The sequence below is a fragment of the Salmo salar genome, chromosome 04, assembly GCF_965601325.2.
Source record: "Salmo salar chromosome 04, fSalSal1, whole genome shotgun sequence".
Lineage (NCBI taxonomy): Eukaryota > Metazoa > Chordata > Actinopteri > Salmoniformes > Salmonidae > Salmo > Salmo salar.
The window spans coordinates 34,164,828-34,182,339 of record NC_138294.1 but is presented as its reverse complement, the minus strand read 5'-3'; the positions used below and the strand labels follow the sequence as shown (position 1 = coordinate 34,182,339).

The window sequence follows — 17,512 nt, the reverse complement described above, 5'->3', positions numbered from 1 at the left end:
GGTAAGATGAGGGAGGTAAGGCAATACATAGGCCACAGTGGTAAAATAATTACAATTTAGCAATTAAACACTGGAGTAATAGATATGCAGAAGAGGAATGTGCAAGTAGAGATACGGTGGTGCAAAGGAGCAAAAAAATATATATAACAGTATGGGGATGAGGAAGTTGGATGGGCTATTTACAGATGGACTATGTACAGGTGCAGTGATCTGTGAGCTATTCTGACAGCTGGTGTTTAAAGTTAGAGAGGGAGATATGAGTCTCCAGCTTCAGTGATTTTTACAATTTGTTCCAGTCATTGGCAGCAGAGAACTGGAAGGAAAGGCGGCCAAAGGAGGAATTGGCTTTGGGGTGACAAGTGAAATATACCTGCTGGAGCGCATGCTACGGGTGGGTGCTGCTATGGTGACCAGTGAGCTGAGATAAGGCGGGGCTTTACCTAGCAGAGACTTATAGATGACTTGGAGCCAGTGGGTTTGGAGACGAATATGAAGCGAAGGCCAGCCAATGAGAGCATACAGGTCGCAGTGGTGGGTAGAATATGTACTGTACTGTATCAGTTACTGTACCTGGATACTGTACTGTATCTAGGTACAGTAACTGTAACCCAGTGACTTATTTACTTGCTCATCGTAAGCAGCCCGGTGAAATAAACAGTGGAGTGGGAATAGGTTGAATGATTAAATGTATGTAAAAATTATACTTTATTATGTCAAGGCTTTCAATGATTTCAACCATCGAAAGATGTTTGACCATTGTTTGACCAATGAATTTGGCTACTTGACTTCCTTTAACCTACTTTACTCATAATGTGAATACAATTTATAACATGTTTAAATGTTTGACCAATGTTTGACCATTGAATTTGGCTACTTGACTTCCATTAACCTACTTTACTCATAATGTGAATACAATTTAAAACATGTTTAAATGTTGAAAACATAACTCGAATATTGTTCACAACCAATGTAGCCTCACTAAATATATCAAGAAATGTCAACCGACAAAACAAGATGCTAATCCTCAGATTTGACTAACTAACTAACAAATGCACAAACTGTGAACATATGTTTGAATTCAAAATCAAATTTCTCAGGCAAAAGAAAGTGTGCAGGAGGGGACATATGCCATTTCAAATCCACTTTATTGCATTGCAGACAGACATACAGCAAGTACATTAAAGGGAAACTCAAGCAAAATATGGAAATCAGCTATTACAGTACTTAGTGTCAGTTAATGTTCTGGTCACTTCAGCAACCATAGCTTGCTCTTGTTGAGTTGAAGGTTCTGATTCATGTCCTTTCTCAGCGACCAGCTGGAGCTGGAGCTGGGGCTGGAGCTGGGGCTGGGGCCGGTGCTGCAGGGGCAGGTGCTGCAGGGGCCGGGGCTGCAGGGGCTGGGAAAAGACCAAGTCTTTGCAGAAGCAGAAAGTAGTTGTACTGCTGGAGAAAGTTTGGAAAGCCACGGCCAGGGCCACGGCCACGCTAGAAGAAGGAGGGAAAAAGAAGGATAATCAAAACTAATGTAGTCACTGGAGTCTCAATTGTGTACACAATACCTGTACATAGTTTATTTTAGCAGTAAATCAGTTTTATTAAATAACTGTATAGAGCAAGGGCCATGTAGATGCTGATACTATATGTATATATGTAATATACTCATGTTTTATTTTTCATATTTTGTTTACAAATGTTTAAATTTTTCTTCCACTTTGACAATACAGAGTATTTTCTGTAGATCTTTTTAATCCCACCTTGTAACTCTACAAAATGTAGAAAAAGTTGAGGGGTTTGAATATCTTCTGAAGGCATTGTATAATATGGAAGCTTCAGTTTGAATGCGGCCCACACCCTTCTGGCACAAACTTTGCCTTTCCTGTCTTTCTCTCAACATCTCTGTCCCCAAATAAAGCAAAAATACTCCTTCAAAAAAGATGTATAATTTATACTACTCACCTCTTCACTTGAAGAGCGCTTCTCAATGATATGCTGATGGCCATGGTCATGCTCAGCCTTCAAAAGCAAACAATAAGGCAATGAATTAATATACATATGGATGTAATATACTAACTTTAACATTTTTCGAAGTCTAACATGACATTTGCACCAGCATTTCATGTGCATACTATATGCATGGCTTACCAGAGCAATAGAGAGAAGCATCACAAATCCAAGTAGAACAGCAATCTTCATGCTGAAAGTCTTCATCTAAATAGAGTACAGTATAAACATAAACGTCATCACTTTATTAATCCATCTATTCCCAACAAGTTACAGATTATATTATATGTATAATCTACTACACAGTTAATGAGTGTATAAGAATGACTTCACTCTGAACAAAGTGATAGAATTATTAGTATAACCATACCTTAACGTATCTCAGGGTTAAAAGCCTTCTCAGTGCCTCTGTAAGCGCTAGCACACTCATCAATACACAGACAATATATAGTGTTTCTCAGCCTATCACTAAGCCCTAATGAAGCCTACATGTGTTGCAATGAAGGATGTTGTATGATGTCTGGGTGTTCCATGTAACGTTAGGCATTGCAAAACAGGCAAACAAATTAGCCTCTTGCCACTGCGATTAATCAAATGTGCTAACTGAAAATGTCACTATAGACCTACTCTATCATTGTTTCCCATCTGCTGTTAATTCCAGAACAATATTTATTCCACATCTACATTTATGGCAATAACATTCTCTGTGTGTAACCCTCCGTGAGTTTCCATTTTACCTCTGACTGGGTAGGGACAGTGGGTCACTGACCAGCAAATAAGGGTCTCCCTCACAAAGTGGTCCAATTGTTTAATGCAACTGTCAGAAGTATGCAAACAAGTTTGATAAATTGTTAGAACAATTAAGCAGGATAATTGTATACTATTAAGTATTGATACTGACTCGGAGATATGGAAATATATAAAGAGTGCTTGACTTCATACTGAAGTTAAAGAGTTGAGGTTCACAAACGTTTAATGTTGCAACCCATTTTCAAAGTTTCTTTCAAGTTTTTAGCCACCAATAAAAAAACATGCACTTTGTGGATACCCATTCAAATAAGTGAATTCGGCTATTTAAACCACACTAGTCGCAGACAGGTGTATACAATTGAGCACACAGCCATGCAATCTACAAAGACAAACATTGGCAGTAGATTGGCCTGTACTGAAGAGCTCAGTGACTTTCAACGTGGCACCAACGTAAGGTGCTACCTTTTCAACGAGTCAGTTAGTCAAATGTATGCCCTGCTAGAGCTGCCACGGGCAACTGTAAGTGCTGTTTTTGTGAAGTGGAAACATCTAGGAGCAACACCGGCTCAGCCCCAAAGTGGTAGGCCAGAGAAGCTCACAGAATGGGACGGCCGAGTGCTGAAGCGCGTAGCGTGTAAGAATCGTCTCTCCTCGGGTGCAACACTCACAAACTAATTCCAAACTGCCTCTGGAAGCAATGTCAGCACAATAACTGTTAGTCAGGAGCTAAATTAAATGGGTTTCCGTGGACAAGCAGCCGCACACAAGCCTAAGATCACCTTGCGCAATGCCAAGTGTCTCCTTGAGTGGTGTAAAGCTCAATGCTATTGGACTCTGGAGAAGAGGAAACGCGTTCTCTACAGTGATGAATCACGCTTCATCATCTGGCAGTCCAACGGATTAATATGGTTTTGGCAGATGCCAGAAGAACACTACCTGCCCCAATGCATAGTGCCAACTTTAAAGTTTGGTGGTTGAGGAATAATGGTCTTTGCGGTTTTTCACGCCAACTGCGAGCCAGGCCTAATCGCCCAATGTCAGTGCCCAACCTCAATAATGATCTTGTGACTGAATGGAAGCCAGTCCCCGCAGCAATGTTCCAACATCTAGAGGAAAGCTGGAGGATATTATAGCGGCAAAGGGGGGACCAATCCATATTAATGCCCATGATATTGGAATGAGATGTTCGATGAGCAGGTGTCCTTTTGGCCATGGAGTGTATTTGGTTATCTGCAACCCAAGAAGAACTGGTAGTGGGTCTTGACCCCTTTTTGGAAACAACAAATTCTCTGGAACTGATTATGAATTCAGAAGTTTTGTTGATTTCATACTTGTTTACAATTTTTTTAGGACTTGTAGAGCCTTCCACCTTATGTCAGTGAGGTTTCACACTTGTTTTGAAAGGATCTCAAATAGTTTGTCAAAACAAACAGAACACAACTGACAAAGACATACACAATGACGGATCTTAACTTATTTCATTTATTAATATGGAATAATCAGCTCTGAACAGCAGCTAATGCGAACATATTTGATGTAAACACGTTTTTTCTCCTTTCTCTATCGACGCCCGTCTCATTTTCCACCTGCTGCTGGGGCTGGGGCTGGAGCTGCAGCAGGAGTTGCGGCAGGAGCAGAGGCGAGGCTGGCCAATAGGAAGGGCAGGAGGGCCATCAGGGCAGAGTTACCTTGAGAAGGCTGAGCATAAGGGAAGTAGGATGGGTACTGAGGCTGCTGATAGGGGTAAAACCCTCCCAAACCACGCCCATAACCGCTGAACTTCTGTGGAGAGAGAGAGAGAGAGAGAGAGAGAGAGAGAGAGAGAGAGAGAGAGAGAGAGAGAGAGAGAGAGAGAGAGAGAAAGATGGATAAATTGTTCTGAACTCAAACAAACTAGTAATCATATTCAAATAGTAGACCATACTATAGTACTCTAATAGACAGAATACCTATTGTATACCAGTAGATAGTACTAAATATTACTGCACCTCATCACTTGCTGAGCGCTCCTCTCGATCATGTTTCTCAGACACCTGCACACACAAACAAAATCCCAGGATGAATGATATTATGGTATAAAGTAATCAACACTCAAAGTGTGAACTTAAGTCCATCATATTGTAATAATTCAGATATTGTCATATTCCAATGCTACGCAATCTGTGGAAACGGCAATCTCTTGGTGTATTGATGTGTAAATTGAAGGCTTGATGTTGCATTTCAAGAATTCTTACAGGAATGGAGGAACAAAGTCCAATCAGGCACATCACTAGGACTAGTAGCTTCATGGTCACCATGGAATTCTTCAAATGAAAAAGACGTACAGTGAATTCAAAGCTAGATACGCATGCCTCAATTCCACTACAGTATTCTTTGAAACTCTTACCTGTTCAAGTGAAGATGTAAAATACTTAAAAAGTATTCAACTTGAGACTAATGCTGTATTGTAACTTAACAGCAAAAATAGGCTTTTTATAGACCATTTAATTCCACTGTCAACCAATGAGCTTTCAGTCCCATGATCAACGGTGTGTCCTGGACACGTAAAATGTGATGAAATTAGGCATTTAATGGGTAACTCTACAGATCTGTATATATCCACAGTGCCCACAAAGAACAATGTCTCATCAGTATTAGGAAACTTTTGCTAAGTTGAGAGATTTTGAATCTGTCAATGATGTATACCCTTGTTTTTTGGGCATTGTGGAGGCTAAATGAACACATTTAATTGAAATGTACAATTTATATTTCTCAACTTATACAACATTGCTCAAGTACCAGACATTATTTTGATTTATCCTATCGTGCAATATAATGTACAACACTTTTTTTAATTTCTCAAATCACACAATGTAATGTACCACACTTTGTATAGATTTCTCACAATTTCCATAAACTTAATGAGCATTCATCAGAGGACTGGATAGACATACAATTGAGCTTGAAATATAAATGTGTTTATTAAACAGAAATGCATAAAGGAATCACACTTCATAGTCAATGTCTGGGAGTTCCATGAAATACCTGATAGACAGAAACGTGAATTAATGAATTTATAGGATATACATTGTACTTATGATGTTTGGGGAATCCAGTGTTCAGAAAAGTGCCCAATTGTCATACTTGAGTAAAAGTAAAGATACTTTAATAGAAAATGACTCAATTTTAAGTGAAAATCCCTCAGTAAAATACTGCATGAGTAAAAGTCTAAAAGTATTTGGCTTTAAATATACTTAAGTATCAAAATAATTGTAATTGCTCAAATATATTTAAGTATCAAAAGGAAAAGTATATAAATCATTTCAAATTCCTTATAAAATATCAACGGCATCCAGCTAATCGCTGAAATCATTTTGGAATGTGTGATAGAAATGGATTTTCCTTATTCTGAAAACACATGCAGTACCAATGTTTTGCAAACAAACACCCACTTCACTCCCCACCTTTGAACGTTGCCAAATCGTCGTGGAAAGTACTTGATCATAGAATTAGTCACCAGCTTAAACAGTCACTGAGTGACTGACTTAAACTGAGCCACCAGCTTAAACAGTATAATATGCAACACATTCCCACCTTGCCACGACAAATGTCCAACTTTATTTACATATTGAATGTAAGTGTTGCCCCCAGGCAAAAAATATTTATTTCAGATCCTTTTTATAAGTTCAGACATTTTTAAAGGTATCCGTTTTTGTAGAGAAGTAAACTAATATTCATTATAAAATATATATTTCCCATCTTTAGTACACTCATCCGAGCTACTGTCAAACTGCCACAGAATGCCATTGCAATCACAGGGCTCTTTCTGTTGACAAACTGACATTGCGGAACTCAAGGTCAATTAACCCAATAAGCCCTGTCTAAGCTGGGAGAGGGTGTGGGGCGGGAGGGTGGCATGTTTCGTCACAATATTGTTTTGAACGTTCGTTTTGGACTGATGCCCAACTGAGCATTCTACCAAATGTATCGACTATGAGCGCTGATGAAGATTTCATCAAACGTGCATTACAGTGATATGGAAATACAATGCCATTCAAAAGGAGGCAAATATTTAGTAGGACATTTTTTCCCCCCATTATTTTAATGTCACCAGTTTGACTTTAAATGCGGTATAATGTTAGCTAGCTAGCTAAGATTGAGGGGAGGCCACCGGATTTTAGCTAGCTAAAGTTAGCATAACTAGCTACTTTTGTTGAACTTTACTAGCTAATGACAACTTTGCCATCTGTCTAAAGTAAATTTGACTACATGATAATGCTGTCAAAGTTGTTTCCTAAGAAATATTCGACTACTTTAGCAATGTCATCAAATTTCCCGGTAAGTAATTTAAATTTAGACTTAACATTAGTTTGCCTATGTCCAGGATGATGTTATGGGTGTAAGATGGCACAGTGCTGCCATCTGTTGGTAAATGTTAATTACTGCAACTTCAGTGTGTTTACCGGTGTGCTTGAGATACCCGGATGTATTGTAATGTACTGAACAAGACTGTTTACTTGCATCAATGCCTCTGTCTCGTCATTTAACATTCAAACAGATGACTGGGTTTATCAGCGCTTTAGGGCACCACTATGGCGCTGCTGATAGAGGGCGTCTTGAGAACGTTCATAACAGTGGCATGATGTGACCGAGTGACGGAGGTGCTACCTATGAATACTGGAACGTTTTAAGAAGGATAATTTTGCTATTTGATATTGAATTTTAAGGCCCCTTGAAGTATCAAAAAACAATTGTAAAAAATTATTTGATTGAAAAATTATGTATATGGTCTTACTGCTATTAGCCCCTAAAAACTCAATGAATAACAGATTTACTACATGGAACAACAGATAGTCCCCCCATAAAAATCTAAAGGAAATTTGTTCTGAAGAGTCTATCCTGAGACATAAGAAGGATGTATTTAAACCCTTATTTTTGTCACTAAACAGTCTCCATATACAGTGGCTAGAAAAAGTATGTGAACCCTTTGGAAATACCTGGACTTCTGCATAAATTGGTCATAAAATATGATCTGATCTTCATCTAGGTCACAACAATAGACAAACACAGTCTGTTAAACTAATAACACACAAACAATTATATGTTTTCATGTCTTTATTGAACACATCGTGTAAACATTCACAGTGCAGGGTGGGAAAAGTATGTGAACCCTTGGATTTAATAACTGGTTCGCCCTCATCTGGCAGCATTAACCTCAACCAAACGTTTTCTGTAGATGCGGATCAGACCTGCACAACGGTCAGGAGGAATTTTGGACCATTCCTCTTTACAAAACTGGTGTGAATTGCTCTGTTGAGGTCATGCCACAGCATCTCAATCGGGTTGAGGTCAGGACTCTGACTGGGCCATTCCAGAAGGCGTATTTTCTTCTTCTGTTGAAGTCATTCTGTTGTCGATTTACTTCTGTGTTTTGGGTCGTTGTCCTGTTGCATCACCCGACTTCTGTTGATCTTCAATTGGCAGACAGATAGCCTGACATTGTCCTGCAAATTGTCTTGATAAACTTGGGAATTCATTTTTCTATCGGTAATAGCAAGCTGTCCAGGCCCTGAGGCAGCAAAACAGCCCCAAACCATGATGCTCCCTCCAACATACTTTACAGTTGGGAAGAAGGTTTGATGTTGGTGTGCTGTGCCATTTTTTCTCCACACATGGTGTTGTGTGTTCCTTCCAAACAACTCAACTGTAGTTTCATCTGTCCACAGAATATTTTGCCAGTAGCGCTGTGGAACATCCAGGTGCATTTTTTCAAACTCCAGATGTCCAGCAATGTTTTTTTGGACAACAGTGGCTTCTTCCATGGTGTCCTCCCGTGAACACCATTCTTCTTAATTGTTGTATGTACCGTAGACTCGTCAACAGAGATGTTAGCATGTTCCAGAGCTTTCTGTTTCTTCTTGTGAATAGCAAACTCAAATTTTGTGAGTGTTTTTATAGGGCAGGGCAGGGCAGCTCTAACCAACATCTCCAATCTCGTCTCATTGATTGGATTCCAGGTTATCTGACTCCTGAGTCCAATTTGCTTTTGGAGATGTCATTAGCCTAGGGGTTCACATACTTTTTCCAACCTACACTATGAATGTTTAAATGATGACACCTTTTCAGTGCATTTGGAAAGTATTCAGACCCCTTGACTTTTTCCACAATTTGTTACGTTACAGCCTTATTCTAAAATGTACTAAATAAAACATTTTCTTCATCACTCTACACACAACACCCCATAACGACCAAGTGAATAAAGGTTTTTAGAAAAAAATAATGTAAAAACAAAAATACCTTATTTACATAAGTATTCAGACCCTTTCCATGAGACCATGAGACTTATCTAAGGTGCATCCTGTTTCCATTGAACATCCTTTAGATGTTTCAACAACTTGATTGGAGTCCACCTGTTGTAAATTCAATTGATTGGACATGATTTGGAAAGGCACACAGCTGTCTATATAAGGTCCCACAGTTGACAGTGCAAAAAACAAGTCTTGAGGTTAAAGGAATTGTCTTTAGAGCACAGAGTCCCCAAGAACACAGTGGACTCCATCATTCTTAAATGAAAGAAGTTTGGAACCACCAAGACACTTCCAAGAGCTGTCTGCCCAGCCAAACTGAGAAATCGGGGGAGAAGGGCCTTGGTCAGGGAGGTGACCAAGAACCTGATGGTCAGATTGACAGAGTTTTTTTGTGGAGATGGGAAAACCTTCCAGAAGGACAACCATCTCTGCAGCCCTCCACCAATTAGGACTTTATGAAAGAGTGGCCAGACAGAAGCCACTCCTCAGTAAAAGGCACATGAGTTTGAATGAATGAAATAATCTTATTAACCTGTTGGGGCTAGGGGGCAGTATTTTCACGGCTGGATAAAAAAACGTACCCGATTTCATCTGGTTACTAATCCTACCCAGTAACTAGAATATGCATATACTTATTATATATGGATAGAAAACACCCTAAAGTTTCTAAAACTGTTTGAATGGTGTCTGTGAGTATAACAGAACTCATTTGGCAGGCAAAACCCTGAGACATTTTCTGACAGGAAGTGGATGTGTTGAATTACCTTTAAGCCTATGCCATTGAAACACACAGGGGTTGATTAATGTTTTGGCACTTCCTATTGCTTCCACTAGATGTCACCAGCCTTTACAAAGTGTTTTGAGTCTTTTACTGTGAGATCTGACCAAACAAGAGCCATGGAACGGTGATGGCCGATTAGACTCTGGCGCGCGAGTTCATGTTGGGTACCCTCGTTCCAATACGTTATAAAAGAGAATGCATTCGTCCACCTTGAATATTATTCATGTTCTGGTTAAAAAAGGCACTAATGATTTATGCTATACAACGTTTGACATGTTTGAACGAACGTAAATATATTTTTTCCCCCTCGTTCATGACGAGAAGTCCGGCTGGCTTAGATCATGTGCTAACAACACGGAGCTTTTTGGATATAAATGATGAGCTTTTTTGAACAAAACTACATTCGTTATGGACCTGGGATTCCTGGAAGTGACATCTGATGAAGAGAAGCAAAGGTAATGGATTATTTACATAGTATTTTCGATTTTAGATCTCTCCAACATGGCCGTTTGTCTGTATAGCAAAGCATATTTTTCTGGGCGCAGTGCTCAGATTATTGCAAAGTGTGATTTCCCAGTAAGGTTATTTTTAAATCTGGCAAGTTGATTGCGTTCAAGAGATGTAAATCTATAATTCTTTAAATGACAATATAATATTTTACCAATGTTTTCTAATTTTAATTATTTAATTTGTGGTGCTGACTTGACTGCCGGTTATTGGAGGGAAACGATTTCCTCAACATCAATGCCATAGTAAAACGCTGTTTTTGGATATAAATATGAACTTGATAGAACTAAAAATGCATGCATTGTCTAACATAATGTCCTAGGAGTGTCATCTGATGGAGATTGTAAAAGGTTAGTGCATCATTTTAGCTGGTTTTATGGTTTTGGTGACGCCCGTCTTTGAATTGACAAAACATCACACACAGCTATTGTCAATGTACTCTCCTAACATAATCTAACTGTATGCTTTCGCCGTAAAACCTTTTTGAAATCGGACAACGTGGTTAGATTAAGGAGATGTTTATCTTTCAAAGGGTGTAAGATAGTTGTATGTTTGAAAAATTTGAATTTTGACATTTATTTGGTTTCAAATTTGCCGCTCTTGAAATGCACCTGCTGTTGATAGGGTGCACCACGGGTGGCACGCTAGCGTCCCACATAGCCCCAAGAAGTTAAATACTTTTTTCTTTACATAGTTCAATATGCTGACAACAAAATCACACAAAAATAATCAATGGAAATCCAATTTATCAACCCATGGAGGTCTGGATTTGGAATCACACTCAAAATTAAAGTGGAAAGCCACACTAAAGGCTGATCCAACTTTTATGTAATGTCCTTAAAACAAGTCAAAATGAGGCTCAGTAGTGTGTGTGGCCTCCACGTGCCTGTATGACCTCCCTACAACGCCTGGGCATGCTCCTGATGAGGTGGCGGATGGTCTCCTGAGGGATCTCCTCCCAGACCTGGACTAAAGCATCCGCCAACTCCTGGACAGTCTGTGGTGCAACGTGGCGTTGGTGGATGGAGCGAGACATGATGTACCAGATGTGCTAAATTGGATTCAGGTCTGGGGAACGGGCGGGCCAGTCCATAGCATCAATGCCTTCCTCTTGCAGGAACTGCTGACACACTCCAGCCACATGAGGTCTAGCATTATCTTGCATTAGGAGGAACCCAGGGCCAACCGCACCAGCATATGGTCTCACAAGGGATCTGAGGATCTCATCTCGATACCTAATGGCAGTCAGGCTACCTCTGGCGAGCACATGGAGGGCTGTGCGGCCCCCCAAAGAAATGCCACCCCACACCATGACTGACCCACCACCAAACCGGTCATGCTGGAGGATGTTGCAGGCAGCAGAACGTTCTCCACGGCGTCTCCAGACTCTGTCACGTCTGTCTCATGTGCTCAGTGTGAACCTGCTTCATCTGTGAAGAGCACAGGGCGCCAGTGGCGAATTTGCCAATCTTGGTGTTCTCTGGCAAATGCCAAATGTCCTGCACGGTGTTGGGCTGTAAGCACAACCCCCACCTGTGGACGTCGGGCCCTCATACCACCCTCATGGAGTCTGTTTCTGACCGTTTGAGCAGACACATGCACATTTGTGGCCTGCTGGAGGTCATTTTGCAGGGCTCTGGCAGTGCTCCGCCTGCTCCTCTTTGCACAAAGGCGGAGGTAGCGGTCCTGCTGCTGGGTTGTTGCCCTCCTACGGCCTCCTCCACGTCTCCTGATGTACTGGCCTGTCTCCTGGTAGCGCCTCCATGCTCTGGACACTACGCTGACAGACACAGCAAACCTTCTTGCCACAGCTCGCATTGATGTGCCATCCTGGATGAGCTGCACTACCTGAGCCACTTGTGTGGGTTGTAGACTCCGTCTCATGCTACCACTAGAGTGAAAGCACCGCCAGCATTCAAAAGTGACCAAAACATCAGCCAGGAAGCATAAGAACTGAGAAGTGGTCTGTGGTCAACACCTGCCGAACCACTCCTTTATTGGGGGTGTCATGACGTTGGCCTCTTTGAGTACAGGGAGGACAGTTGACCCCCTCCCCCCCTTGCACCATCCCCCAACCTACCTCCCCCCACCCAGGCCCTGTGTGAAAGGGTTGTAAAATTCCAGAGGAGAATCGTACAACCACATGGCCCAGTTGAGACACAGAGGGGTCCCATAGAGAGACACAGGAAATTCTTCCAACTCACAGAATTGGGGAACCGAATGACATTTGTGTTCTGGAGAAGGTATGGAAGATTGGTGAAGAATCCAGCTACGAACTGGTCCGCTTGGTACAATTTTGTGATACTCAGAAGAGACAATATAGCCATATTACCATAGAACGGTTTATATAATAGACTCAGCCTTGAGACTTTCATCCACATGGTTGTATAGAATGTATTAATAAGGATAAAGCTATTTGTAATACATTGAGATGCTATGTACTGATGTTAACCTCTATGGGCTAGGTGGGACGCTAGCGTGCCACCCGTGGTGCACTCCATCAACAGCAGGTGCATTTCAAGAGCGGCAAATTTGAATCCAAATACATGTCAAAATTCAAATTTTTCAAACATACAACCATTTTACACCCTTTCAAAGATAAACATCTCCTTAATCTAACCACGTTTTACGATTTCAAAAAGGTTTTACGGCGAAAGCATAAATTTAGAGTATGTTAGGACAGTACATTTACAAGAGTTGTGTGTAATGTTTTGTCAATTCAAAGACAGGGTCACCAAAACCATAAAACCAGCTAAAATGATGCACTAACCTTTTACAATCTCCATCAGATGACACTCCTAGGACATTATGTTAGACAATGCATGCATTTTTAGTTCTATCAAGTTCATATTTATATCCAAAAACAGCGTTTTACTATGGCATTGATGTTGAGGAAATCGTTTCCCTCCAATAACCGGCAGTCAAGTCAGCGTCACAAATTAAATAATTAAAATTAGAAAACATTGGTAAAATATTATATTGCCATTTAAAGAATTATAGATTTACATCTCTTGAACGCAATCAACTTGCCAGATTTAAAAATAACCTTACTGGGAAATCACACTTTGCAATAATCTGAGCACTGCGCCCAGAAAAATACGCATTGCGATACAGACTAGACGTCATGTTGGGGAGATCTAAAATCGAAAATACTATGTAAATAATCCATTACCTTTGATTCTCTTCATCAGATGTCACTTCCAGGTATCACAGGTCCATAACGAATGTAGTTTTGTTCAAAAAAGCTCATCATTTATGTCCAAAAATCTCCGTCTTGTTAGCACATGATCTAAGCCAGCCGGACATCTCGTCATGAACGAGGGGAAAAAATATATTTACGTTCGTTCAAACATGTCAAACGTTGTATAGCATAAATCATTAGGGCCTTTTTTAACCAGAACATGAATAATATTCAAGGTGGACGAATGCATACTCTTTTATAACGTATTGGAACGAGGGTACCCAACATGAACTCGCGCGCCAGGTGTCTAATGGGACATCATCGTTCCATGGCTCTTGTTCGGTCAGATCTCCCTCCAGAAGACTCAAAACACTTTGTAAAGGCTGGTGACATCTAGTGGAAGCAATAGGAAGTGCCAAAATATTCCTCAGCCCCTGTGTTTTTCAATGGGATAGGTTTAAAGGTAATACAACACATCAGGTATCCACTTCCTGTCAGAAAATGTCTCAGGGTTTTGCCTGCCAAATGAGTTCTGTTATACTCACAGACACCATTCAAACAGTTTTAGAAACTTTAGAGTGTTTTCTATCCATATATAATAAGTATATGCATATTCTAGTTACTGGGTAGGATTAGTAACCAGATTAAATCGGGTACATTTTTTTTATCCAGACGTGCAAATGCTGCCCCCTAGCCCTAACAGGTTAATGTGATAGAATTATATTTCTGTACCAAGCTTAACTCAGTCATCGGCACGCCCCCAGGGACACAGACAGGACCAGGTGTCATGTGACATGTTCACTATAAAACCATAGCCTGATCTACTTTCTTCAGACCAGGCCTCCACTCCATTGCGAGAAGTTGGCCAATAGGTTTGACCATCCAATCCATCTACTGAAAGTGAACCATACCACGTGGTTAACTTTTAGACTATCGATACCGACAGAATAAGAACAAGTCTTTGATATTAATTATTAGTCTGCAGCTAAGTAAATTATATCATTGAACGCGAAGACCAACGAAACATCCATTCTATAACGACATTAATGAATGTCGCTTTGAAAGATCCATTCTAACAGAGAGAGAGAGAGAGAGAGAGAGAGAGAGAGAGAGAGAGAACGCGGACAAAACTCTCCATCAGAACGACGCTCCAACAAGGATCCCGACGACACACTGAGCGTAAATATATATTGATTGCAATTGTTCCCGAATGAGTGAGCGTTCAATTGTCAATTGTTAATATTAATGAACTCTGTAGGGTCTTCTCAGCTGCCCTTTATGACCCATTGTTCTACAAGACACCAGCCACGGCTGTTTAGACCACTAGGGCACATTACTCTACCAATTCTTTGTGATGATAATTACTGTTTGTATACTTTCTGTGAATTAATTAGTTTAGTAAATAAATGATTTTAACCTCTATGGGCTAGGTGGGACGCAAGCGTCCCACCCGTGGTGCACTCCATCAACAGCAGGTGCATTTCAAGAGCGGCAAATTTGAATCCAAATAAATGTCAAAATTCAAATTTTTCAAAAATACAACTATTTTACACCATTTGAAAGATAAACATTTCCTTAATCTAACCACGTTTTACGATTTCAAAAAGGTTTTACGGCGAAAGCATAAATTTAGAGTATGTTAGGACAGTACATTTACAAGAGTTGTGTGTAATGTTTTGTCAATTCAAAGACAGGGTCACCAAAACCATAAAACCAGCTAAAATGATGCACTAACCTTTTACAATCTCCATCAGATGACACTCCTAGGACATTATGTTAGACAATGCATGCATTTTTAGTTCTATCAAGTTCATATTTATATCCAAAAACAGCGTTTTACTATGGCATTGATGTTGAGGAAATCATTTCCCTCCAATAACCGGCAATCAAGTCAGCACCACAAATTAAATAATTAAAATTAGAAAACATTGGTAAAATATTATATTGTCATTTAAAGAATTAGAGATTTACATCTCTTGAACGCAATCAACTTGCCAGATTTAAAAATAACCTTACTGGGAAATCACACTTTGCAATAATCTGAGCACTGCGCCCAGAAAAATACGCGTTGCGATACAGACTAGCCGCCATGTTGGGGAGATCTAAAATCGAAAATACTATGTAAATAATCCATTACCTTTGATTCTCTTCATCAGATGTCACTTCCAGGTATCACAGGTCCATAACGAATGTAGTTTTGTTCAAAAAAGCTCATCATTTATGTCCAAAAATCTCCGTCTTGTTAGCACATGATCTAAGCCCGCCGGACTTCACTTCATGAACGAGGGGAAAAAATATATTTACGTTCGTTCAAACATGTCAAACGTTGTATAGCATAAATCATTAGGGCCTTTTTTAACCAGAACATGAATAATATTCAAGGTGGACGAATGCATTCTCTTTTATAACGTATTGGAACGAGGGTACCCAACATGAACTCGCGCGCCAGGTGTCTAATGGACCATCATCGTTCCATGGCTCTTGTTCGGTCAGATCTCCCTCCAGAAGACTCAAAACACTTTGTAAAGGCTGGTGACATCTAGTGGAAGCAATAGGAAGTGCCAAAATATTCCTCAGCCCCTGTGTTTTTCAATGGCATAGGTTTAAAGATAATACAACACATCAGGTATCCACTTCCTGTCAGAAAATGTCTCAGGGTTTTGCCTGCCAAATGAGTTCTGTTATACTCACAGACACCATTCAAACAGTTTTAGAAACTTTAGGGTGTTTTCTATCCATATATAATAAGTATATGCATATTCTAGTTACTGGGTAGGATTAGTAACCAGATTAAATCGGGTACATTTTTTTATCCAGCCGTGCAAATACTGCCCCCTAGCCCTAACAGGTTCAATTGATGTATGGATGATTTTAGTAAAGACTGGGTTCGTGCAGATACAACAATTTACGACGTTTGGAATGAGACTGGACGCGAGGTAAAATACACCATTTAAACCAGAAGATAAATCGGCCTATACTATAATAGAATATAATATATAATGTTATAATATAGGAAAGTTATATTAGGAAAATTATAACTTTGTAATCTGAATATTTTCCTTGGTGCCCCGATCTCCTAGTTAATTACAATTAAACGATTAATCAGTTTAATCGCGTGATAATAATTACAGGGAGTTAATTGATAAACATGTCTTCAGTTTAATGGTACCCCAAAGACACGACAGGGGTGTCTTGCTAATTGCCTATAATTTCCACCTGTTGTCTATTCCATTTGCACAACAGCATGTGAAATTTATTGTCAATCAGTGTTGCTTCCTAAGTGGACAGTTTGATTTCACAGAAGTGTGATTGACTTGGAGTTACATTGTGTTGTTTAAGTGTTCCCTTTATTTTTTTTAGCAGTATATATATATATATATATATACATTTACATTTACATTTAAGTCATTTAGCAGACGCTCTTATCCAGAGCGACTTACAAAATGGTGCATTCACCTTATGATATCCAGTGGAACAACCACTTTACAATAGTGCATCTACATCTTTTAAGGGGGGGGGGGGGGTTAGAAGGATTACTTTATCCTATCCTAGGTATTCCTTAAAGAGGTGGGGTTTCAGGTGTCTCCGGAAGGTGGTGATTGACTCCGCTGTCCTGGCGTCGTGAGGGAGCTTGTTCTACCATTGGGGTGCCAGAGCAGCGAACAGTTTTGACTGGGCTGAGCGGGAACTGTGCTTCCTCAGAGGTAGGGGGGCCAGCAGGCCAGTGGTGGATGAACGCAGTGCCCTTGTTTGGGTGTAGGGCCTGATCAGAGCCTGAAGGTATGGAGGTGCCGTTCCCTTCACAGCTCCGTAGGCAATCACCATGGTCTTGTAGCGGATGCGAGCTTCAACTGGAAGCCAGTGGAGAGAGCGGAGGAGCGGGGTGACGTGAGAGAACTTGGGAAGGTTGAACACCAGACGGGCTGCGGCGTTCTGGATGAGTTGTAGGGGTTTAATGGCACAGGCAGGGAGCCCAGCCAACAGCGAGTTGCAGTAATCCAGACG

The 17,512-nt window shown here is 40.4% G+C and overlaps 1 protein-coding gene across 1 annotated transcript; it reads right to left on the bottom strand.

The window, feature by feature from the left end:
- Positions 1-1,126: 1,126 nt before the first annotated feature.
- LOC123742573 (uncharacterized) lies at positions 1,127-2,454 on the bottom strand. The gene is made up of 4 exons (XM_045717647.2): positions 2,372-2,454; positions 2,143-2,208; positions 1,957-2,013; positions 1,127-1,485 (listed from the first exon to the last, which is right to left on the bottom strand). The coding sequence occupies exons 1-4, from the start codon at positions 2,429-2,431 to the stop codon at positions 1,306-1,308; spliced, it is 363 nt and encodes a 120-aa protein (XP_045573603.1). The 5' UTR covers positions 2,432-2,454; the 3' UTR covers positions 1,127-1,305.
- Positions 2,455-17,512: the final 15,058 nt, after the last annotated feature.

Bases quoted from the DNA above. Each gene is read 5' to 3' on its own strand.
- LOC123742573 (XM_045717647.2), bottom strand. From the start codon at position 2,431: ATGAGTGTGCTAGCGCTTACAGAGGCACTGAGAAGGCTTTTAACCCTG. The intron at 2,209-2,371 runs GTATGGTTATAC...TACTCTATTTAG, and splicing joins TAACCCTGAGATACGTTAAG to ATGAAGACTTTCAGCATGAA. The intron at 2,014-2,142 runs GTAAGCCATGCA...TTGCTTTTGAAG, and splicing joins TGCTTCTCTCTATTGCTCTG to GCTGAGCATGACCATGGCCA.